A 26180-nucleotide genomic window follows, 5' to 3' on the forward strand; every position below is an offset into this window, starting at 1 on the left:
CTCTAGCCTAGGCAACAAGAGCGAAACTCCATGTCAAAAAAAAAAAAAAAAAAGTTGTTTCCAACCAATATCCAATAGCATGTTTCAATATGTAGAGTATTGGTTAGGTAAAGTTACAGTTATTACATTAAAAAAAAAAAAAGAAAAAGAAAAATAGAAGGGGTCGGTCGGGCACAGTGGCTCACGCTTGTAACCCCAGCAACTTGGGTAACCAAGGCAGGAGGAGCACTTGAGCCCAGGAGTTTGAGACCAGCCTGGACAACATAGTGAGATCCTGTATCTACAAAAAATAAAAAATAAGCTGAGCACGATGGTGCATCCCTGTAGTCCCAACTACTCAGGAGACTGAGGTGTCAGATCACTTGAGCCTGGGAGGTTAATGCTGCAGTGAGCTATGATCACACCACTGCACTATAGCGTGAACAAGACAAAGACCCTGTCTCAAAAAAAAGAAGGGATAGATTAATGGTTTATTATTAAATTATTAAGTACATTTAGGAAATGGTAACAATAAATTAATCACATGTAAACAAATCTCTTTACTACAGATATTTCAGAACCTTTAACATATTAATATGTGTTTCCGAAATATATTTGACTACTGTTTTTTAAACAGTATTTTCAGGAACTTTGAGAATACTGCTACAAAGACATTTCCGTTTCAATCAGATATAAAGCAAGAATGAATCCTGTTTACCATATGATTTAATATCACTCTAGATACAACATATATGCTAGCCAATACAATCATATATGCTAACAAAACATGGAATATATATTTTGGAAAGGAAAAAGCAAAAATCATTATTATTTACTTCTGATAACTGCCTTTCTGGAAGAACAAGAAAAACAACTGAAACACTATTAAAACTAATAAGCAACCAGTATCGTACTAATTAACACAAAAAAATCAATAGGTTTTTTTTGTTGTTGTTTTGTTTTTGGAGACAGGGCCTTGCTCTGTCACCCAGGCTGGAGTACAGTGGGGTGATCTCAGCTTACCGCAACCTCCACCTCCCAGGTTCAAGTGATTCTTCTGCCTCAGCCTCCTGAGTAGCTGGGATTACAGGCACACATCTCCACGCCCTGCTAATTTTTGTGTTTTGGGTAGAGACAGGGTTTCACCATGTTGGCCAGGCTGGTCTCGAAATCCTGGGCTCGAGTGATCCACCCACCTCAGCCTCCCAAAGTGCTGGGATTACAGGCTGGAGCCACCATTCCCAGCCAATAGGTTTCTTATAATACCAATATTAGTCCACCAGAAATTACAATGTAGAAAACAACACAAAATGTATAATACCTACAAATAAACTTAAGGAACATGCGGGAGCAATATAAAGAAAACAAAAGCAATACAACAAGAAAACTTGTCTAAAAACATAAAAAATTAAAAGGACAAATGTAGTATGTCTCAAATTGAAAAATTCATCAATGCAGAAATGTCAGTCGTACCTAATTAATAATAAATTCCATAGAATTCAAATGCCATTTAAAAATTTTAACTAATGATTAAAATTTTTCTTCTGGACAAAGTATTCAATAATAGCCAGGAAGTATCTGGGCAAAAAAGTGTATCTATCAGATACAAAAGTTTATTTTAAAGTTATCTGAATTGTGGTAGCGTGTGATATTGGTACCTGTCAGAATACACAGTCCCCCACATTGTCCCTGCCCTCTAGGGAGGCAGCACAGGGCTGTCTTTCCTACAGCTCAGTCTCTGCTCAAGGCCGGTTTCTAATGAAAAACTCTTCTTTGTACACCTGAATTCTAAGAGACCAGACTTTATATTCATAATTTTTAACTACAAAATAATATATTTAAAATACTATACCATTTCTTCATCTGTTCTCTTAAAAATCCAAATAACTCTCAAAATTTATTTTTGAGTCAAAACACCAGTGGTCAAACTTTCTTGGATTACAAGGTTGGAAAAGATTCATTTTCCAGTCTAAAATATTCCAACCTAAAAGATTACCATAGTAGGTAACAATTTCTAGTAGATGGATATAGTAATGTACCCTACTGATTTACTTTCCTTGCACCTTCAAAGGAAAGCAAGCTGGTAAATTCCAAAGTAAGTTTGTATGTTCGACATGCCATCTTCCATTTCTTCATAATCATCCCAGAGAAGCAGAGCCCACAACTGAAGTAAACACTATTTAATGGTTAAAAAAATTAAAGATGTCTTCAAATATGAATCTGATGAAGAAATACCTTTCAGATTCTGGCCAGGCGCGGTGGCTCAGGCCTGTAATCCCAGCACTTTGGGAGGCTGAGGCGGGCAGATTACGAGGTCAGGAGTTTGAGACCAGCCTGGCCAACATAGTGAAACCCCATCTCTACTAAAAATACAAAAAACTAGCCAGGCATGGTGGTGGGCACCTGTAATCCCGCCTGCTCGGGAGGCTGAGGCAAGAGAATTGCTTGAACCCAGGAGGCAGAGGTTGCAGTGAGCCAAGATCACACCATTGCACTCCAGCCTGGGCAACAGTGCAAGACTCTGCCTCAAAAAAAAAAAAAAAGAAAGAAAAGAAAAGAAAAAAAAAGAAATACCTTTCAGTTTCCAAGAATGAAAACAGCTGTTTGTCTTCTGAATGAATGATATTTTATCCAGAGAAACACACTTTTCATGTATAGGTAAGACACAAGGAAGCAGTAAGTCACCTTCATCCTCTGAGCCACAGTGAAAATGAAAAAAAGAGAAACCCTAGCCAAACAGGTCCAAAGGGTTGCAGTTTTCAGCACTTTTAACAAAGTGGAGCACATATTGATGGATATGTAGGTAGAGTTGTTCTGATAGCCTGTGGGACCCCAAGAAAATGGACTCCCTCCAAGTTTGTCAGGGGTGTTAAAACATGTGAAGCACTTAAAATGTTCCTGACACATATCTAGAAATTACTATGCATTATGTTAGCACTAGCAGATGAGGAAGAAGTATCATGGACCAGGCTCATGTCTTGTGGCATCCTCTATTGGACCAACCAGATATAACCTTAACCCTTCTCAGAGGTAGCCAGTATTCGAAAGTATTTACAGATAAAATGCAATAATTTCAGGAATTTGCTTTAAAATGCTATAGAAATAAAGCTGTGTATTGGGGACGGCAAATAGATAAAACAACTCATCAGTATATAGTTAAACACTATCATGCTTTAATATTTTGAACACACCCGAAGTCAAACTAGTATATTACAATCAAGTTGCATCAGCCAGTTTTATAGTAAGGGACCAGAGACCTCATTTAGTGGACAGGGTGATCACTAATTTCTCTGGGGAACTCTGCAGCCCCAAAAGGAGATTTTCCTGGAGGGTCCCCACCAAAACACATCCTAGGACCTATGATAGGTTTAGCTTTGTCACTTATTCCAGTATTAACTTAGAATTTTTCATATAATGGGAGGTCTTTACTGATGTACAGCCAGCTTGTGATCCACAAAAACTCTGATCTTATTCCCCTCAAATCCATCCAGAGTTGTTTTCAATTCCAATGAATAAGCTACCCCCGCTCAGCCCACTCTAAGAGGCAAATTCAGTAACCACAACCTGTTTTCTGTCAGCCAAAACACTGATAATGATATTTCAAATTTGGGGACTTATTCCTGTTTTCTCCACTTAGTATATTTTCCATTGTTGCTAACCAACAAGTCATGAACCCACCTACTGGGGTTTCGGGATCATTAGAGCCAAGTCACCACTATTATGAGAATTCCATGAGTTTCATTTTCTAAGTCAGTGGCTATTAAGTGGAAAATATGCTAGAACCCAAAGTCCCTAAGTTATTATCTTTATTTCCCTTTCACTCTAATTTTAACCAGAGGTCATTCTCATTAAAAAGCCTCTGGGTCCTTTGATAAATGTAAGTTTTATATTCACTGAGAGATCCTTGGCCCTTTCCTGTGGCTGCACTCATGCCAGTCATCCAGCTGCTATCAATTAACATTCCATCAATTTCTCTGTCAGTTTGGGTTAGGCTTGACTGAGTCACAGGTACAGTCTACTTGGCAACATTTGGATCTCACAATGTGTTCACCATAACAGAGTTAGAATATTGAATAAAGTTTCATTCAAAAACAAAAACATCTATTGAGCACTTATTATTTAAAAAGCATTATAGTCAATAAATAGCACTTCATTCCAATGACACAGAACCTCATTGTCCTAATTAGTGATAGTCAAACTAATTTTACAAAAAGAGATTACTAAAACATCACTCTGTATTAAACCGAAAACAATTTTTGGGGCTTTCCTTTGAAAAATGGCATGAATGATAGAAAAAGGAAAGAAAAGAAAATGAAATAAAGAGCAAGAAAGATAAAACAAACAAGAATAATAAGAGGACAAGAAAGAGGGAAAAAAGAAAATATCAAGGGCACGTGAAAAGAAAAATAGAATGACAAAAAAGAAAAATGAAATAATGAGAAAGAAAAAACAAAGAAAACAAGAGGAGAGAAGGAGGGAGAGAGGGAGTAAAAGAAAGAAATTAAGAGTGAAAGAAAGCAAGGCATTTCTGTTTTCTTCAATATGCTAAACTAAATGGCAAAAATTAATCCTGGTACAATAAATTTTAAAATATTAAAACATATTCATATATATAAATATACATATATATTCATTAAAGTCACAGTCATCAAACGAGTAGTTGATATGGCAAGAAAATTAGGAAAATCCTCAGAGGCCTCAAATCAAAAAACAAGAAAGTATGAATTGAGAGTGTGAGAAAGCACTGAAGCCAAAGGTTGCACATCTGTCAATCCCTGGTGGACTATGAAAAAAAGGGCACAGGAGAAAAAGCACAGGTCCCATACAAGGTGAGTCAGGTCAAGATCCCCAAGTAAAGTGAGACCCCTGAAAGGTAACACTCTTAGTGAACAAAATACAGAACAAAGAAACAAACAACTCATAGAAGCAGATTATGACACTTGCCTCAGGTAGAAAGAAATTAAATGTCCTGAAATTCCTAACCCAAATAATAGTTTGGAGTTGAAATTCTATAAGGCACGCGTGCGTGCACACACACACACACACACACAAAATGCATTTAAAGCATTCTCAGGTTGGAAAGGCCTCTAGACATGTCACAGAAGTGAGCACAGAGCACAGTTCTTTGCAGAGAAGTACATCTTGATTAAACCTAGGCTTCATTGAATTTCTTGATTAAACCTAGGCTTCATTGAATTTCTAAGGACAAAGTTCCAAGGTACTCGAGCTGTCATTCAAAAAATATCACTGTGTGTCATTCAAAAAAGAACACACAGACACGTAGAGGGGAACAACACACACTGGGGCCTTTCAGAGGGTGAAGAGTGGGAAAAGGGAGAGGATCAGGAAAAATAACTAATGGGTACTAGGCTTAATACCTAGGTGATGAAATAATCTGTATAACAAACCCCTATGACACAAGTTTGCCTACGTGACAAACATGAACTTTTACCCCTGAACTTAAAATAAAAGTTAAAAAACAAACAAACAAAGAAAAAAAAAACATCACCATACTCATAAAAAGAAAACAACCCATCATGAGTTAGAGGTAGACAAAATAATAGACTACAGAATTATATTTACAAAGACAGGGTATATTAGAACAATTAAAAACTAATGTAACTGTTTAACATAATTAAAGAAAAAATGAGAGCTATCAAAAACATGCCAAGGAATAAGAGTTATCAAAAATAGACAGAAATCATTTTTTGAAACTACGTTAAATATTTAGAAACTAAAATTAGAAATTCAATGACAGCTTAAACAGCAGATTAGACACAGCTGAAAAGAAACTTTGTGTAGTGAATAACAGGGCTGAAGGAATTAACTAGAATGCAACTCAAGAGATACAGAAATAGAAAACATGAAATAGAAATCAAAAACCATAGAGCACAGTTTGAGAAGTTTGAACTACATCTAATGAGAGTTGCAGGAGGTAATGGAGAGAGGCAATATTTTGAAGAGATTATAGCTGAAACTTTTCCAGAATCCATTAGACTCATGAATCTTTAGATTCAGGAACCCCAGTGAATCTCAAGCAGCATAAATGCAAACAAATCTTAACCTAGATGCATTGTAGTGAGAATATACAACATCAAGTTAAAGACATGATTTTAAAAGTACTCCCCCTCCAAAAAAGAAAGAAAGAAAGAAAGAGAGAGAAAGAAAGAAAGAGAGAAAGAGAGAATCAACAGAGAGTAAAAAGAACTGATTACTTTACTTTCAAAGGAATATTTAGACCAAAGGCTGATTTCTCAACAACAATAAAAGCAGGACAATGGAATAATGCCTCAAAACACTGAAAGAAAATAATCACCAACTTATAAATCTACACCCAGAATAGTTATCTTTTAAGAGTGAAGTAAAAAATAAACTTAAAAAAGTTTTTCAGACAAACTGAAGGAAGTAACTTCCAACATATATTTACTTTGAATAACATGTCTTCTGATTATTTGGTAATATACAATACCTTAGTACTAACCAGTCATCTTACTGTGCAATAGAATATCAGATCTCATTTCCCCTATCTTATTGTAACTTTGTACCCATTGATCAACCTCTGGCCATTCTCCCTTCCTTGTCCCCCTATCCCCAGTCTCTGGTAACCACTGTTTTCTCTACTTCTATGATATTAACTTTTTATTTTAGATTCAACATGAGTAATATTATGTGGTATTTGTCTTTCTGTGTCTGGCTTATTTCACTTAACATTATGTCCTCCAGGTTCACCCATGTTGTCATAAATGATAGAATTTAATTTTTTTCATGGCTGAGTATTATTTCATTGTTTATATGTACAACATTTTCTTTACTCATTCATTCTTTGTTGGACATTTAGGTTGATTCCATATGTTGGCTATTACAAATAGTGCTGAAATAAACATGGCAGTGTACATATTTCCTTGACATACTGATTCAGTTTTCTTTGGGTATAAACCCAGTAGTGGACTTCCTGGATCATGCAGTTGCTCTATTTTTTTTAAAGAGGAAACTCCATACTGTTTTTCATAATGGCTGTACTAATTTATAATCCCACCATCAGTGTGTAAGTTTGTCCTTTTCTCCACATCATTGCCAACACTTGTTTTCTTTTGTCTTTTTTATAATAGACATTCTAACTTTTTATAATAGGCATTCATAACCATTCTCATTAGGGTTTTGATTTGTATTTCTCTGATGATTAGTGATGTTGAACATTTTTCCACATACTTGTTAGCCATTTGTATATATTCTTTTGGGAAATGACTATTCAGGTCTTTGGTTCATTTTTTATCTGCATTTTTATTTTTGTCTTAAGTTCATTATTTATTCTGGATATTGACTTCTTGTCAGATGTACAGGGTTTGCAAATATTTTCTCCCATCCTGTAGGTTTCCTCTTCACTGTTTATTCTTTTCTTTGCTGTGCAAAAGCTTTTTAGTTTGATGTAACCCCCTTTGCCTATGTTTTTCTTTTGTTGCTTTTAACTGTTATTTTGAAGTCTTATTTTAAAAATCTTTATCTAGTCCAATGTCATGAAGCATTTTCTCTATGTTTTCTTCTAGTAAATTCAGAGTTTCAAGTTTACATTTAAGTATTTAATGCATTTTGAGTTGATTTTTGCACTTGATGAGAGGTAGGGGTCTATTCTCATTCTTCCACATGTGAATATCCAATTTTCCCAGCATCAGTTATTGGAAAGACTGTCTTTTCCCCAAAGGTGCTCTCTATTCTGTTTCCTTGGTCTATATGTCTGCTTTTATGCCAGTATCATGCTGTTTCAGTTTCTATAGCTTTGTGTATTTTAAAGTTAGGTAGTGTGATGCCTGTAGCTTTGTTCTTTTTGCTCAGGACTGCTTCAGCTATTTTGTATCTTTTGTAGTTCCATTTGACTTTTAGAATTGTTTCTTTTATTTCTGTGAATAATTTCATTGGTACTTTGATAGTTTGTATTAAATCTGTAGATTGCTTTGGGTAGTGTGGCCATTTTAACAATATTTATTCTTCCAATCAATAAACACAGGATATCTTTGCATTTATTTGTGCCTTTTACAATTTCTTTCATCATTATTTTATAGTATAGTTTCCAGTATAGAGATATTTCACCTTTCTTAAGTTTATTCCTACATAACTCATTTTTTCGTAACTGTTGTAAATAGGATCATTTTCTTGATTTCTTTTTCAGATAATTCACTATTAGTGTATAGAAATACTACTGACTTTTGTATGTTGGTTTTATATCCTGCAATTTTATTTAATTTGTTCATTAGTTCTAATAGTTTTTTGGTGGAGTCTTTAGAGCTTTCTATATATAAGATCATGTTGCCCAAAAACACAGACAATTTGAATTCTTTTCCAATTTGCATGTCTTTTATTTCTTTCTCTTGTATAAACTGCTCTGGCTAGGACTTTTAAGTACTATGCCAAATAGAAGTGGTAAAAGTGGGTATCCTTGTCTTTTTCCTGATTTTAGAGGAAAAGCTTTCAGCTTTGCTCCATTCAGTAAGATGTTAGTTGTGGGTTTGTCATATATGGTCTTTATTGTGTTGAGGTACATTCTAGCTATACCTAATTTGTTGAAACTTTTTATCATGAGAGGATGTTGGATTTTGTCAAATGCTTTTTCTGCAGCTGTTGAAATGATCAGATGGCTTTGTCCTTCTTTCTGTTAATTTGGTGCATCATATTTATTGATTTGCATGTGTTGAACTTTGTATCTCTGGGATGAATCCCACTTGATCATAGTGAATGATCCTTTTAATGTGCTGTTGAATTCAGTTTGCTAGTATCTTGGGGATTTTTGCATTTGTGTTCATCAGGGCTACAGCTTGTAGTTTCCTCTTTTTCTGTTATGTTCTTCTCTGGTTTTGGAATCAGAATAATGCTGGCCTTGTAAAATGAGTTTGGAAGTATTCCCTCCTCTTCAATTTTGTGGAATAGTTTGAGGAGGATTGGTATTCTTTCTTCTTTAAATGTTTGTTAGAACTCAGCAGTAAAGCCATCAGATCCTGGGTTTTTCTTTGATGGTAGACTTTTTGTGACTGATTTGATTTCCCTACTCATTATCGGTCTGTTTAGATTTTCTATTTCTTCTTTATTTAATCTTGACAGTTGTGTGTGTCCAGAAATTTATCTGTTTCTCCTATGTTGTCAAATTTGTTGGCATATACTTGTTCATAATAGTCACTTACGATCTGTGATTTTTACAAAGGCATGGCAAAATGGGGGGAAAAAGTCTCTTATGATCTTTTGTATTCCTTAAAAAAATTTTTTTTTGAGAGAAAGGGTCTCACTCTGTCACCCAGGCTAGAGTACAGTGGCATGGTCATAGCTCACTGCAGCCTGGAACTCCTGGGCTTAAGAGATCCTCCTATCTCAACTTCCTGAGTAGCTAGGACTACAGGCACCTGCCACCATGCCTGGCTAATTTTTTAATTTTTTGTAGAGGTGGAAGCGGGGTGTCTCACCATGTTGCCCAGGCTGGTCTGAAACTCCTGTGTTCAAGTGATCCTCCTGTCTCTGCCTTCAAAAATGCTGAGATTACAAGCATGAGCCACTGCACCCAGCTTATCTTTTGTATTTTTTTAAATTTTTATTTAATTTTCTGCCAAGGCTCTGTCATCCAATTTTTTGTATTTCTATGATATCAGTTGTAATATTTCCTTTTTCATCTCTGATTCTACCTATTTAAGTCTTCTTTTTTTCTGAGTCTAGCTAAAGGTTTATTGATTTTGTTTATCTTATCTTTTCAAAAAAAAATGACTATTTGTTTCATTGACCTTTTGAATTGTTGGGATTTTTTTAGTCTCTATTTTGTTTATTTCTGCTCTGAGCTTTATTACTTCCTTTCTCCTACCAATTTTAGGTTGAGTTCATTCTTGCTTTACTAGTTTCTTCAGTTGCATCATTATGTTGTTTATTAAAATCTTTTTTCTTTTTTTGATGTAGGTATTTATTGCTATAAACTTCCTCTCAGAACTGCTTTTGCTGTGTCCCATAGGTTTTGGTGTGATATGTTTCCATTCTCATTTGCCTCAGTAAATTTTTAAATTTCCCTCTTAACTTCTTCATTAACCCATTGGTTATTTAGGAGCATATTGTTTAATTTCTATGTATTTGTAAAGTTTCTGAAGTTTTCCTTCTTGTAGATTTCTAATTTATACCATTTTGTCCATAAAACATACTCAATACAATGTCAAGCTTCTTAAATTTGTAAAGACTTGTTTTGTGGCCTAACATATTCTATCCTGGAGAATCTTCCATTTGCAGTTCCGAAGAATGTGTATTCTACGGCATGTGTTATAGATGACTGTTAGGTCCATTTGGTCTGTGGTGCAGTTTAAGTCTGATGTTTCTTTGTTGATTTTCTGTCTACATTATCTGTCCATTGCTGACAGTGGGAAAGGAACTTCTCAAGTACATCAGAAAGAAAGAAAATAACCCCAGAAAGAAGGTATGAGTATCAGACAGAAAGGTTGAAAGTAGAAGGATGGAAAAATATATACCAGGAAAATACTAATGAAAAAGTCTGGCAGAGCTGTATTAATTTTAAATGAAAGAGGGGAATATTCGTGAAGATAACAAAGGTCACTACATAGTTTTCAAAAGTTTTAATAAATCAGGAAGAAATAAGAATTCTAAATGTTCATGAACATAAGATAGGCTCAAAATAAAGAAAAATTGAGATGACTACAAGGAGAAACTGAGTTTCACTACTTCTTAAAACAATTGACAGATTGAACAGGCAAGAAATTAAAATTTGAACAAAACATTTGTCAAGTTTTATCAAATGATCACATATAAAATATAGATTGCCAACAATGGATAATATACATGCTTTTCAAACACACTAGGAACATTTGAAAGGCAGTGGAAATATATTGAATGTATTCAAGGCTGTTAGAAAAACTAAGAGAGGTAAAGAGATAATTAACATCTCTTCCTGGGTTCTAATCCTTGCCCTAAATACTAACTGGTAGCAACTCTAAGCAAGGCCTGAAGAAAGTCTTTCACAGAATCTCAGGGTGGAGGGACTTCACAGCCACCTATGCCAACCCTATCCGGAATCTACAAGTCTCCACAACATTCTCCTGAAGCCTTTATCTAGCTTCTGTTTAAATTTCTTCACAAGGGGGAATGTGATAGTCCCAGGGCAGCCCTCTCAGCCTCTCCCAACCTTTAACTGGCTAGCATGCCTGCAAATTCACAGCAGCAATTCAACTGTACATCTGAGCTAATTAGTCATTATTTTAGGGACTATGGGCAATGTCACAGGATGAGTCTCGTAATCATGGTGTAAGAAATTCTACCCAGAACCCAGATGTCAGGTCTAGGTGACCGTGCCTGCTAAAAGCTATTGTATAACCACACACGGCAACTATGTGGAGTTTCAGGATGATGTGGTTAAGCTTTGCAAGCCCTACTCAGGGGATTTTGCAACCTGGAAGTGCCTTAGCTTGGACTAGTGGAATATATACACTTCTCCCATAATTAAGAGTTTAAAAAAATCATAATAAAAAACAGACATAATGAAAAAACAGCAAAATTCTAGCCTAGCTTTTTCTAGTCCAAATTGTCGTCCCCCGGGGCAACAATGTATTGTCCCCCAGGGCAACTTTCAATCCCTTTAGCTGTTTTCTAGTATTTACCTCCAAATGTCTTTTTTTTTTTTTTTTTAACTTTCATTTTAAGTTCAGGGGTACAAGTTCAGGTTTGTTGTTACATAGATAAACGAGTCATGGGGGTTTGTTGTACAGATTATTTCATCACCCAGGTATTAAGCCTGGTACCCATTAGTTATTTTTCCTGATCCTCTCCCTCCTCCCACCCTCCACCCTCCAAAAGGCCCCAGTGTGTGTTGTTCCCTCTATGTGTCCACATGTTCTCATCATTTAGCTCCCACTTACAAGTGAGAACATGCTTAGCCCCAAATTTCTAAATAACATCTTTTTGTTGTTGTTTTTGAGGCAAGTTCTGGCTCTGCCGCCCAGGCTTGGGTGCAGTGGCGCCATCTTGGCTCATTGCAACCTCAACCTCCTGGGCTCAAGCCATCCTCCCACCTCAGCCTCCTGAGTAGCTGGGACTACAGGCATGTACCACCATGCCTGGCTAATTTTTTTTTTTTTTTTTTTGTAGAGATGGGGTTTTGCCATGCTGCCCAGGCTGGTCTCAAACTCATGAGCTCAAGCAATCCTCCCGCCTCAGCCTCCCAAATTGTTGAGATTACAGGTGTGAGCCACCACACCCGGCCTCTCAATAACATCTTTATACTGATTTTTCTCAACATTTTTTAGTTTTAGATATTATCTATTTATTTTCAACTATGGAAAATAAGGAGTTTGCTCGTACATACCCTGCTTCTCCCCACATACATACACTTTTCTTCCCTGATAATCTCAATATAGCTTTATCATTCTTTTTTAAGCAGTGTAACGTGTTTACATTATTATGAGAAAATAAATATTGTTCAGGGATAAGCCTACAGCATACAATGATAATATTTACTTCCATGTACAACTCTTTCTCTGGAAAAAATACTGTCTTTTACATTTTCTCAACTTTTTTTTTAAGTTGAGAAAACTTCATCCATCATCATTTCATCATCCTCTCATCATTTCATCCACAGTTTCCCAACAGAACTAAAACTATTCTCTCAAGTTTAAACTCACTGGGTATTCTATACATTTCATTTTTCTTCAAGAACTCTCTTTCATGAGTATCTCCATTCTTTTCCACGATTCTAGATGGGCTGCATTCCATAATCACTGTACTGCTGGAACTCCCCTTCACAACCACCCTGGCAATTTCCTTTTTGTCTTGGGAATTCCCTTCCTTTTTCCATTGTGTTGCATTCCATTCTTGTTTCCTGGATCCTGTGTCTTCCACTTTCTTTGTTGCCAACTTGTTTTGGGAAAGCACATCCCAAAATAGTTTGTTTGTTTAAAAAAAGAGTCATTTGTTGTTGTTGTTGTTGTTAAATAGAGACAGGGTCTTGCTCTGTCACCCAGGCTGGAGTGCAGTGGCATGATCATGGCTCACTGCAGCACTGAACTCCTGGGCTCAAGTGATCCTCCTGCCTCAGCCTCCCGAGTAGCTGGGACTGCAGGTGCACGCCATCACGCCCAGCTAATTTTTGTGTTTTTTTTTTTTTTTTTGTAGAAACGGGGTTTCACCATGTTGCCCAGGTTGGTCAGGAACTCCTGGGTTCAAGTGATTTGCCCGTTAGCCTCCCAAAGTGCTGGGATTACAGGTATGAGCTATTGTACCTGGAAAGAGTAAATTTTTAAAGGCATTGCATTATTATTAAATTGGCAGGCTGAGTACTGGATTATGAATTGAAGGTCTTTTTCCATCAGAATTGTAAAAGCACTGTTCCACTGTTTTCTAATTTTATTTGTTGCAAGTGAGAAGTCTGATCCCCTTCTAATTTTTAATTCTTGTTCTATGACCTCTTTTTATGTAAACATTTACGTGAAAGGCTGAAAACAATTTATATGTCAAATAAGAGGTTTATTTATTTCTATCTTTTCATTCACATCAAATAATATAATGTCTGTATACAATTAAGCCATTAAAAAGGGGGATTAAGCCATTAAAAAGCGTGAGGCTCCAGTGAGGTGTGATCACACCACTGTACTCCAGCCTGAGCGACAGAGTGAGACCCTGTCTCAAACAAAACAAAACAAAACAAAAAATTTTATTTTATAAAAATATTTAATGTCATAATAAAATCACCATGATGAAAGAGATTATATATTCATGTTTTAAAATACTGAAAAGTAATTCACCAAAATATTAAAAGTGCTGCTGCTGGATGATAAAATTTTGGGAGTTTCTTCTTTTTAGTAACTTCTGTATTAAAAACATTTCTAAAACCTGTTTATTTTTACAGTTGGGTTTGAAAAATGTGTCCTAATGCCATGTTAAAGTCTTCCTAGAGCCAGTAATAAATATCAATATTACATTGGAAAAAAACAAAGGAGAAGATTACTATAAATCTTTATAAATGCAGTTTTAACCTCATATTGCTGGCATTTTATTATAGACTTTTTTCTTTTACTTTTTTTTTTTTTTTTTAAGACAAGTTCTCACTCTATCACCCAGGCTGGAGTGCAGTGGCGCAATCTCAGCACACTGCAACCTCTGCCTCCCAGGCTCAAGCGATCCTCCCACTTCTGCCTCCCAAGTAGCTGGGATCACAGGCATGCACCATCACACCTGACTAATTTTTGTATTTTTGGTAGAGATACGGTTTCTCCACTTTGCCCAGGTTGGTCTTGAACTCCTGGGCTCAAGCAATCCTCTGGCCTCAGCCTACCAAAGTGCTGAGATTAGAAGCACGAGCCACCATGCCCAGCCTTATTATAGACATTTTCTAACATATGGCAAAGTTAAAATAATTAGTCAGTGAACCATTGTATACCTACCACCTAGAATATATGAATAATATTTTACTACACTTGCTTTATCCCCTATCTACCCATCCCTTTATCCACATCAATCCCTCTTATTTTTTTTAGTATTTCCAAATAAATAGCAGACATCCATACTCTTCTCTCTAAATGTTTCAGCATGCATTTTAGAGTTCAATATTTTCTGTATTGTTAATATTTAGAGTTCAACATTGTCTGCAGTGCTTTTCTTTTGAGGTAAAACTTACTTACAAACCTGAAGTAAAAGGTAAAACCTGAGTAAAATGTACAAACCTGAAGTGTACATTTGTCGAGTTTTGACGATTGCAAACATCTGTGTAATCCAAACTGCTATCAAGATATATATCACTTCATGTAAATTGTAGAGCACTTGCAAGCATATAGTCCACTTATCAGCCACCTCCATCCCTTATTTTATGCTATAATTGTCTTATGCATTAAATTTATATACATTATAAACATGAGACAATGTTATAATTTTTGCTTAAAATTGTTATATATATATATTTTAAAGAAACAGAGAAAAAATATTTTCTAGTTACCAGTTCTGATGTTCACCTTTCCTTCCCTTCCCCTCTCCTCTTCCCTTCCTTTCCTTTTTTTTGAAGGATTTTTTTTTTTCTGTAGCTTTTTAAAGATGTTGGTTAATTGTTTTCTGGTCTCATTGTTTCTGATGAGACTTCAGTGGTCATCAAATAATTGTTCCTTTATACATAGTTTGTTGCTTTTCTTTGCCTGCTTTCAGAAATTTCTCACTGCCTTTGGTTTTCAGCACTTTGGTTATGCTATGACTTGGAGTTTGCTGAGCTTTTTTAAACTGTAAATTTATAATTCATATAAAAATTGGGGGCTGGGCGCGGTGGCTCACGCCTGTAATCCCAGCACTTTGGGAGGCCAAGGCGGGTGGATCACGAGGTCAGGAGATCAAGACCATCCTGGCTAACATGGTGAAACCCCGTCTCTACTAAAAATACAAAAAATTAGCCAGGTGTGGTGGCAGGCACCTGTAGTCCCAGCTACTCCGGAAGCTGAGGCAGGAGAATGGTGTGAACCTGGGAGGCAGAGGTTGCAGTGGGCTGAGATCACGCCACTGCACTCCAGCCTGGGTGACAGAGTGAGAGTCCATCTCAAAGAAACAAAAAGCAAAAACAAAACAAAAACAAAAACAAAATGGGAGAAATTTTGTCCATTAACTCTTAAAATGTTTCTTTTGTTTAATTTTCTTTTTCTCCTCTCCTTTGGGCCTCTTATTATACATATGTTAAAACTTTTGGCTTTGTACCACAAATCCTTGAGGCTTGCTTGCTTTCTTTGTTAAGTTTCTTTGACCACTCTATTGCCTATCAGATAAATCTATTGATTCTATTTTCAAGTTCAGTGGCTCTTTCCTCTGTCATCTCCTTCTGCCATTAAGCCCATGGTGAAGGTTATATTTCAGATAATTTAATTTTTAGTTCAAGAATCCCTATTTGGTTCTTTTAATGGTTTATTTCTTTGCTGAAATTTCCTATCTTCTCATTCATTGTAAGCATATTTCCTTTTACGTCATTGTGCATGTGTACAACAGCTACTTCAAAATTCTTGCCTGTTACTTTCAACAGTTGGATCATCTCAGGTTTGGTCTGTGTTGACTATCATTTTTCTTGAGAATAGATCACATTTTTTGTTGTTTCTATTATGTTCAGTAATTTAGGATTATATCCTAGACACTGTGAAAATTATGTGAGAAGACTCTGGATTTGGTTATATTCCTCCAAAGAGTATTACTTTTTATTCTGTTTTGTTTTAGCAGGCAAGTGACTTAGTTAGACCAAAACTGTAAACTCCTCTCTCTTGGGCAATAACCCAAATCTCAGTCCAGTTATTTTATTCTTAAGGAAGCTACTTGGAATCTGGTCCATCCATGAAGAAGTCACAGATCAACAAAGATTTGAGCAATTTTTTAGTTTCCCTTTCCTGGTTTTATGATTGCTAGGATCCCCCTTCACTTTCCAGTAGCTACAATTGCCTTGAACTCTGTGCTCTGATTCCTTAGACCAGAAAGACTCCCAATTTTCTATGGGCATTTCAGCTACCACATGTTGCCAACTGTGGTCTGCCTTCAGGTGAAGAGCTGTTAAAACACAGGAAATCTACCCTTTACCATTCCCTTCTCCCAAATGCCAACCTCCCTCCAGAATAAATTTCATTTTGTTCAGGCTCCATTGCCTCCAGGTAGATTTTTGTTTGTTTCTTATTTTGCCCAGAGGTTATAGTTGTTATCTGTGGGAGGACCAGTCTAGCAGAAGCTTAATCAGACATTCCTAAAGTGAACCATCAACTTTAGGAATGTTGATGAAAACGTTTCATACAAAAGAGTAAAACTTTACATTTATTTAGGAGAGTGGAGGTAAGTAGAAATTCTTTGGAGAATGGTTGTGAAAATTTAAAGAGAATGAAACAGAACTAAAAATTACACAGTAAGAATTCAGACTATATAGACTAGGGAGGTCTCCAAGCCAAAGGACACCTCTAAGCAGGTGCTGCACCAATTGGCAGTAGCAAGAAGGAAAGCAACCCAGAGTTTATATTGTCAATACTTTCATCTCTACATGTCCCTGTTAACACTTACCCTTCCCTTCCTGATGCAAATCCCTCCCCTTCTAGAGTATCAACAACCCATAATACACTTACTGAATTTGATTTCCAAGTTCCTCCAGGCATAAGTCTCCTCCATTGATGAGCATCTGAGTGGGTAAGTGTAGGCTTTCTACTGCCATGGGTATCAGGTTTATACTTGTGTCCTCTTGGGTGAGTTATCTTTCTGAGACTTAGCTTCTTCACCTGCAAAATGGGGAAAGTGAACTAACAGGTCTTTAACCTTTTTTTTTTTTTTTTTTTTTTGAGATGTAATCTTGCTCTGTCGCCCAGGCTGGAGTGCAGTGGTGCAATCTCGACTCACTGCAACCTCCACCTCCCGGGTTCAAGCTATTCTCCTGCCTCAGCCTCCTGAGTAGCTGGGACTACAGGTACATGCAACCATGCCCAGCTAATTTTTGTATTTTTAGTAGACATGGGGTTTCACCACATTGGCCAGGCTGGTCTCGAACTCCTGACCTTGTGATCTGCCCGCCTTGGCCTCCCAAAGTGCTGGGATTACAGGTGTGAGCCACCACACCCGGACAACCTTTTTTTTAATCTCTGAAATTATATAGACTTGTATAGAAATTCTACAAGACATAAACATGCTTTAAACATATTGCAGAATCATTTTTTTCCTCTAAAATCTTCTATCCTATACCACCCTCAGGGTATCATGTGCTATATAAAAATCCACTAGAGGGGAGTAAAACATTAAGTGAGAACATACCACAACTCAAGTTGGGTATCCTGTATAAATTATATTTGCAACTGTTGCCTTATGTCTATTGTTTCTGATCAATCTCACTTAATTGCTTTAAAATCCAAAGATGTGAGGGAATCACCAATTCCATGTGAAAGTCTTCTGCTCTGTGGAATAAAGCCCCAGGCCTAAGGCTAGGGAGTCTTTGTACTCTTTAAAGCCACTCACTAATGGAACAAGAGCAGTTCCTTAAAACAATACACATGCCCATTCCATTTCTAGTTTTCTTTTTATTTATAACTAAGTTATGGTGACCAAAAAGATTCCCTAAACCTTAATTCAGAAGAGAAGTTTCCTTCTGAGCACTAATTCTCACTGAAAGGCAAAAGCAACTGCAGTGTTCCTGATCCTTGAGTAGTTCAATATTTAAAGAGACTGCAGAGCGTTGTTTTTGTTCCAAGTTCTTTGCACCCCAAAAGCTGATTTCCAAGTTCTTTGTTCCAAGTTCTTTGCACTCCAAAAGCTGATTTCCAAAAGCTGAAGGAAAGAGTCCTTAGGTGGGGGTCCCCTCACATTAAGATTATTAAAGACCCTGGCCCATTGGTTTACTACTTCCACTTTAAAGAAATATAATTTTAACACAGTAAATTCATCACCTCTTCAAAGTTTTCCAAGATCTGGGCCCTGGTTCTTGTTCTCGGGGAGAGACATTTTCAGGGAAAGAGAAGAGGGGACATGGGCAGGAGAAGGAAGGTAGCCCCTACTGAGGCTCCACTGGAGAATTAGCTTAGAAGGCTAGGCATCAGGACAATCCAGGCACACACATTCTTTAATTTGTATTTCTAGAGGGTGTCTACATTTCTTACTTTCCTAGTAGTTACAGAATGATAAAAGAATGGATATCACTAACTTTAGAGTCAGTGGACAAGAGTTTAAATCCTAGATTAATTAGTTGATTTCAACTGTAAGTCCATAAGGAAATGGTGATGAAAACAAAACAACAAGGAACAAAACAACTTGTTCCTTCCCTATGTATAGCTTGAGAAGCACTGGTGGACAGAGGCTGCCTTGAAGCAACAAGTCCCTTTAGTTTAGGGACATGGGCAGCCCGAAGTAATCTGCAGGGTTAAAGTCAGGGAATTAAACAGCTGGACTTCACTTTCTTCTTCCTTCCTATCTCCTGCCAGCGCTACTCGGTGACGAAACCCAACTGGGAGCTGGAGAGAGGATGAGAAAGCACTGTTGATGCAGCTCAAACCTGTCAGAGCCCCAAAGTCTAAGCAGGGTGGAGAAGATGAAGAGAGGGTCTGAAGGAGCAAACAGTTGACAAGCAGATGCAAAATTATTCCTGTAACATCTCCACTTTGACTTACAGTTCCAATTCTAACATGTGAGAAAAGGCTTATTATTATTATTATTAGCAGAAGTATCTTCCCCTTCAGCAAGTGCTCCTTGAAGTGCTACTCTGAAGGTCTGGGGAGCTCTGGGGAAGGATGGAAGGCATATTGAAATGTTCTATTTCTACTATACCATTCTTTAAGGGCAATCAATAAAGGAGCACTGCAGAAGCAGCAGTGCTGTGGCCCATAGCTGCAGGTTCCTCTAGGATGAGTCTGGCCTGGCAAGGACTGGGGCATTTGCCCAGCAGCTGCCCATTACGGTAACTGTTTCTGATTATTTTGTAGTGGCTCAACTTGTTTGGGTTAAAATGTATTCCCCAGAATTCCCTTGCTAATAGGTTCTGCCCAGTTGGGCTACAGGAGATATTCTCTTGCAAGAGTTGGGGGATGGAAGGGAAACAGCAGCCATTTTGTTGCATTCACATGCTTCTGCCAGTTATGCAATCAAACACGAATGTAGGCGCTGCGATGAAGGAACTTGTGGGTATAAATAAGTTCCTAATCAGGTGATCCTTAATTAGGGAAATTATCCTGCGTTGGCCTGACTTAACTGGTTGGAAGGCCCTACACGAAACAGAGACCCTGCCTGTGAACAGTAGCTTTGACCTGTGCACGTGGGGTCCCAGCTTGCTTGTGCTCTTCCCTTCTTGACTGCCTATTCTGTAGACTTTGGACTCACTTACCCAGCCCCCACAATTGTCTAAGTAACTTCCTTAATATCTATCTATCCATATTAGTCATCTTTATCTCCTACTGGTTCTGCTTCTCTGTTTGAACCCTGACTGATAACACTACGTCTTACACGTGGGCAGGCAGGGAAGGCAGTGGAACACAGTTCTCATTCCAATCCCTGTGCCTCCTACACACCCCCACTAGCTCAGTGTTATCCTTTCCAGATTCAGCTTTTCTGTGACCCACGTCCTTCTCTGACCCCCAATGACACAGGCAGCTCCTCCACTCCCATTAAAGAGGACCAGGAAGGCAAGGAAGGGCCGAAGTCAGGGAATCCAGAAGAATGACCTGGTAGAAGGGATGGAGGTGAAAAAGGTAGATGCAAAGAACTGAGGGATTGATTGACAGGAGGGAGAAGGAGAAGAGGAACAAGATTGGTGAGGAAGCAGGATGGGTGGTTTAGGAAAGGCACAGAGAGAAGGTCTGGAGAAAGGGAAGAAGTGAGGCCGTAGGAAGGAGAGGGAGACTAGCAGGGTACACCTGTGTTTAGCTTTGTCCTCCTTTGTCATCATCACCTCCTTGGGAAAGGGAAGGCTGTTTCCACTAGTAGGTTGCCTCACACTTCAGTTATAAATAATCTGTGGAGTACCACCCCATATGTGTAAGTGGCTAACCTTTTTTTGTTCCAGCTTTCACTATTTTCAGGTCTTCAATTTTTAGTACTAAAAAGCATAACAATGTCATTCATATGCTTGCTTTAAAATTTTTGATATAAGCAAAGTACAGAACAGTAGGTATACTATGCTGCCACTCATGTAAAATAAGGGATATTTATTCATTTATATTCATGTAAATAGGTTTTGAGTAACAAACTCTGCTTCAAGGGTGGAGAATTAGGCAACTGGGACCAGAGCTGGGAAAGGGGCTTTTTATATATTAATGTTTTAAATGTGGACTTGCTTATGAATTGTCACCATAGATATTGATTATTCTCTCTGCTGCACCTATATGTAAGTAAAACACATAGAGGAGTCAGCCACTGCTATCCTTTCCCACGCCTCTCCAAAGCTCAGTCTGTGATGACAGTGATGCAACACTCCCCGGGAAGGTATTGCCACATATGATTCTGTTCCTCCTCAGCAAACAAATGATTTGTGCCAGTTAACTTAATGCGCCGCAATGATCCTGCTCACCATTGCCATGACCACCCATCCCATGTGCTTTGTTGGAAAAGGAGAAACCCCAATAACATATAGAGCCAAGGTTTCTGTACTAGCTTTAGTGAGAGGTCCAGAACAAAGGGAACACATTTTGTACCCATTTAAATCAAAACCAGGCATCTCTGCTTAGGGTGTGCATCCTGATTAAGCAAACAAAGTTGCACCCACACCAGAGGAGCCAGCGTATACAAGATACATCACGGAAAGACTCTTTCCCTGGTTTTTCTCCAACAGAAACTCGCCTTATGGATTTGGGCTTAAACAATTATCTATGGTCTCTAGAATCGTGGCAGCAAAGGGAAATCAGAGCAGATCAACTTAGTTTAATTTTGAAGAACCCACGGAGCAGCTTTGTGTGATTACAAAGCAATAGATCCAAATGACAGTGAGTTTTGCCAGCTGGAACCATTGAGGAAAGGGTTCTTGGTGGTAAAGCAACTACGTGTCTTGAGAAAACGACTAGTATGTGTTGCAGGCTCAATGGAATTTGCTTAATAAGTTGCACATTTGTCATTGTAGGTCAGTTCTTTGGGTGCCAGAAGACATAACTTCTCTATTATATAATCAGATATTTGTCTTTGCTGGAAAATGAGTACTGAAGAACGTCAATCCTCTGTTGTTTCCAAAAGCCTCTCTGGCCAGCTGGGTGTTCTGAACTCTGAGCATCCATCACAGGGCACATTATGAAAGCTGAGCCTGGCACTGGGCTTTGGCCCCTCTGCCACTTACCTTTGCACCCTCTCTGCAAGACAACTGACCCGACTCCTCTAAACAGGCTGATGGCTCGGGAAGTGGGAGGAGAGCAGATGTTTGGCCTTGATCTTAGGCAGAGATGGGAGGCTACAGGATTCCAAATTTTTCAACTAGCAGGTTTCTATCTGGCCACAGATTTTGTCAGCTACAGCAACATGTTAATTACTCTGAGGGACTAAAGCCAAAACATCTTTATTTTTTTAGGTCTTTTTTTAATCTTATGGTGTCCATACCAATACTCATACCTGTATATATTTTGCTCTAAAATCTTTGAAGACTTCTTCCAAGAAGAACAAAATTTTTCATTTCTCCTAAGGAGACATCTTTCTTTATTCTTTGGTATTTTGACTTTGAGCAAGTACAGATTTTCTTTCTTCTGGTGTTCAAGTGTTTTTTCTTCAGAGCAGGCAAATACATGTAAATAATCTGATTTGCTCCAGGGAAGAGAACTTTGAAAGTAAACTTCCTACAGTATTTATTCAGGAAGTGACTTGAGGAAGATAATTTGCTTTCAATAGGTGAGATCTTTTTTCTCTCTCCAGATGGGAATATTGCTTACTTTTTGGAGGAATGGGCCAAATATATTTTTATCTGAGGGGAAGAAAAGAATATGCCTTTCTTAAAACTTGGTTTTAGGTGTTTCTCAACCTCCCAGCATTCTGGGAACACAAATTTGTGTTGTCCTATATTGACCTAGATTGATATATCCATCTGCAATTTTTATTGAGTACTAAACAACATAGAAGAAATGACAGTGTTTAGTGGGGGAGATTTCACACCAGATTTAGGGGCTTGAAGAAACTAAAAGCACCACCTTATCATTGTCACTCAGAGCTAACATTGATTATTGAGTCCTTACTATTTTCCAGTTAGCATAAGTTCCTTTGCAAAAATTCTCATTTGAACTGATAATCAAAATGAGAGACTGAGGCAAAAGTCTCAATCGATGGAGGTTTATTACACTAGTTTTAGGGCGCATTTGGGAAAACATTAGCCACAGGCACATCTGTGGCTGTTTTCTTGAAGAGGTTTTCAGGAGGTTTAGAATTTATATATTTCTTTAAAGGAAGACACGCATGCAGGAAGGGGGGAAGGTAAGGCGAATGGTTATATTCTCTTGAGACTTTAGTTAGTGCCCAGTAAATCTACATTTTACAGAGATAAGATGAAGGTTTGAAGAGAAAAAAAGGAGAAAAGAATGAATCAATTATGCAATTGTCTCTGGTAGGTGAAGGAGATGACTGATGTTGTCTTGTCCTTGTTCTGCACCTGGAAGATAAGCTTGTAAGCAACATAATCAGTGTGGAATCAAACGGCTTTAGTTTTAGGAGCTAGACTTAGACGGTAGACCTAAAGTAACAATTGACATGTCCTTGTTTATAGGAGGCCAGCAAAGAGTTTACTTATGAATGATGTGTGAGGCCAGTCCTTCCCAGATGCCTGAGGCCTTTTATGTTTCTCTGAATAACATTAATAACAGCTATTCATTTGGAAGACAGTGTTGCAAGATGGTTGCTGCAAATCCAGGTGTTACAACCAGACACAGTAACATCTAAAAAATGCTCTTACCACTGATCTAGAAGTTACACATTTGTCATTTTAAGTCAGTTCTTTCCAGTGTGGAAGAAAATACTTTTTAGAAAGAAACATTTTCTACAAGCCCTGCAGCCTCTCCCTTATATGGCATTGTCCAGAACTGAGTCATATGCCCATCCCTAAACAAGTCACGGTAACAGGAATTGAGGCCACTGGGATTACTCAGGCCAAACAGGAGTCAGGAACAGAGTTGAAACTGAGTCATGAGGGGAAGTGACAGCTATGCCCCCCTTGGTCTGCCAACAAGGAAGGTAGGTAATAACGTTGGGTAGATAACCAATAGTGTCCACTATATGTTCCCATTTTCCAGATGTGGAATCTAGGCTCACCAGTAGGTGATAAAGATTTGCAACATATTTGATGCCAAAGTTTGATCCTAGTGACTACCTCTTCTAACCTGAGAAGTCTGCTTTGTACTAACTAGATCTGAACTATTCAGTACAGGTCTCATCCAATTTTAACAGGATATTTTTCAGAACAGTGCAGCAACTCCGAAATGTTTTTAGTATAAAGTCCTCTTATTAATGATAGCAACGGCATCTACATATGTTTGAAAACAATGCCATATTGATGCTGGAGATATGTTGTTTTCATTTGTAGACAATGCATGGCCAGCAAATGAGTTCATATTCACCTTGCAGTAACTCCACGGCTTCCTTGGACTCCTGTTCAGCCACATGAGACTCTTTGCATAAGTTCCTTCCCTTCTTTCTCATCTATAGAATGAGGATAATAAGACCTAGTTTGAAAAATTGTTGGAAGGACTAAGACAAAAGTGTAGGTACAGAGCTTAATATGATAACTGATCCATTGTCATGTTTAATGAATAATCTTGAAGACCTTGCAGAGTAGATTGCGACACTGGACCACATTTTCAAAAAATTTTCCAGGAAAACTAATTGGTAGCCAACGAAATCATTGACATCTACAGGGTCATTGTGATAATACATGTATTGAGTTCACCCTGTGCTCTTACACAGATAGGATATTTCAACTTTTATTGAATAGGGTGAAATAGGGTATTTCAATTTTTATTAACCGTTTCTAGGGAAACAGTTTGTGTAAGAGCACAGGGTCAAGAAAATATAAGAAGCAGAATTTCATCCAGTGCATTCTATATACAACATGATTGATAAAATTGTGAAATGAAATGAGGAAATATTTCAGACAAGGGCTATGCCTGAACCAAAACCAAAAATAAGTTTTAAAAGTTTTGTTGATTCTACTTAATTTACTCACCAGACAACATTTTTAAGAGCACAAGATTTAATATGTTCTCAAAGTTTCCAGATTATTGCTGACCTTTGTGGAAGAAGCCAATTCATTTATCTTATTTTTGAAAATAACAAAGTTTCTATTTAATGATGTTTTACCATTTTGATTTCTAATTAATTTCCTGGTCTGGTCCTTAAGGGGAAAAGTTGTTACAATTATATCAAGAGATTTAAAAATGGCATATTTACTACTAGAAAATTTCTAAATATCTTTTTTCTTTTAAGATGAACCATTACTGGTTGAATTTTAAAATTACAAAAGATGGTTCTATAATATTACAGGCTTTCCCATTGTGTTGGTAAATTTCTAGCTGCAGCATAATCTTCATATAATGTCATATTCTATAAACCCCTGCTAAAGAGTAAGATCTATTGCTTTCTACATCCTGCTGAGAAAGCAAGTTAAACTGATTTCACATGTGGAGGAGCCTGCTGAACTCATTTTCCTGCTTAGAAGCATGGAGGGGAAGTGGAAGGAGCGGAAAAAGAAAAGGACTTTCCCCTTTAAAATAAATTCCAGCTCACCTGTAAGCCAAACCAAATAAAGACAGTATAGGGATTAAAGCCGTGGCCTCTAGCGTCACAAGAAAAAAAAATACGTATATATTTAAATGTAATGTTGGTTCTTCAGTTGTGAAAAAGTTACCATAGTGATGTAAGACATTAACAACAGAGGAATCTGGGTGAGAGGTATAGAGACTCTGTACTATCTTTGCAACTTTTTGGTAAACCTAAACCTATTCTCAAATGAAAAGCTTACTATTTAAAAAAAAAAAAAAAAAAGACTTGGGTATAACTTTTGGCTTTGCCTGGTGCAAGCTTGTATTAACCATGAACAAATTACTTATCTCCTCTAAGCCTTGATTTTAGCCAACCATAAAGTGCTTATACAGAGCCTCACTCAAAAAGCTGTTGTGAGGATTAAAGGAATTAGTGAAGTGCTTGGCACAATGCTCATCATCAAGTTAGTATCTGTAAATTAGTTGTTCTCATGACTGTGCCCACCACAGGACTGAGCACTTCAGTACTCAAGGGAGGGCATGGTCCCTTCAATCCACCCTGTCTTGATTCCCTAGTACTGTTGATAGCACAGTCATCTTCACAAACACCTAGGCTCTAAATCCCTTCTGGCACTTCTCAGTAGGTCCTGGAAGCATGGGGGTGTCATATTCTCAATCTTGTCGCCTCTTTATTTCTACCACATCTACCCTGGTTCTGGCCTTGTTCCTTGCCTGACTGTCCTTGGACACTGTCCTCCTGTTTCCTTGGCTGTTTCCTCTGTTCCTCCAAGTCCTCCTATAATATGGCTTCCCTAATCTCTCTAAATCATGTTACCAAAATTTCAACAACTCTCCATTTTCTATGAACCAAATTTTGAATTCTTTGGCTTTGACATCCAAGACCATCCATGATCTAGCCTCAATTTACCTATCTCACTATTCTTCATGTACTCTTTTTTTTTTTTTTTTAGAGGGAGTTTCGTTTTTTTCATCCAGGCTGGAGTACAATGGCACAATCTCGGCTCACTGCAACCTCTGCCCCGTGGGTTCAAG

General features: G+C 37.6%; 1 protein-coding gene across 11 annotated transcripts in view; it reads right to left on the reverse strand.

Moving 5' to 3' along the window:
* The window catches only part of CEP152 (centrosomal protein 152), a 147037-nt gene that overhangs the window by 37246 nt on the left and 83611 nt on the right, over nucleotides 1-26180 (reverse strand). For 4 of the 11 annotated variants that reach the window (XM_054531446.1, XM_054531445.1, XM_054531431.1 and 1 more), the window contains 3 exons: nucleotides 23988-24069; nucleotides 22003-22348; nucleotides 17059-17213 (listed from right to left, as the gene is read on the reverse strand). In XM_054531446.1, the coding sequence (XP_054387421.1) occupies nucleotides 24066-24069 (4 nt within the window). In that variant the 3' untranslated portion in view covers nucleotides 17059-17213; nucleotides 22003-22348; nucleotides 23988-24065. Of the gene's footprint in view, nucleotides 1-17058; nucleotides 17214-22002; nucleotides 22349-23987; nucleotides 24070-26180 lie in introns of those variants that run through there. The other 7 variants (XM_054531439.1, XM_054531438.2, XM_054531441.2 and 4 more) reach the window with 2 other exon arrangements.

The sequence above is a fragment of the Pongo abelii genome, chromosome 16 (assembly GCF_028885655.2).
Source record: "Pongo abelii isolate AG06213 chromosome 16, NHGRI_mPonAbe1-v2.0_pri, whole genome shotgun sequence".
Taxonomy (NCBI): Eukaryota; Metazoa; Chordata; class Mammalia; order Primates; family Hominidae; genus Pongo; species Pongo abelii.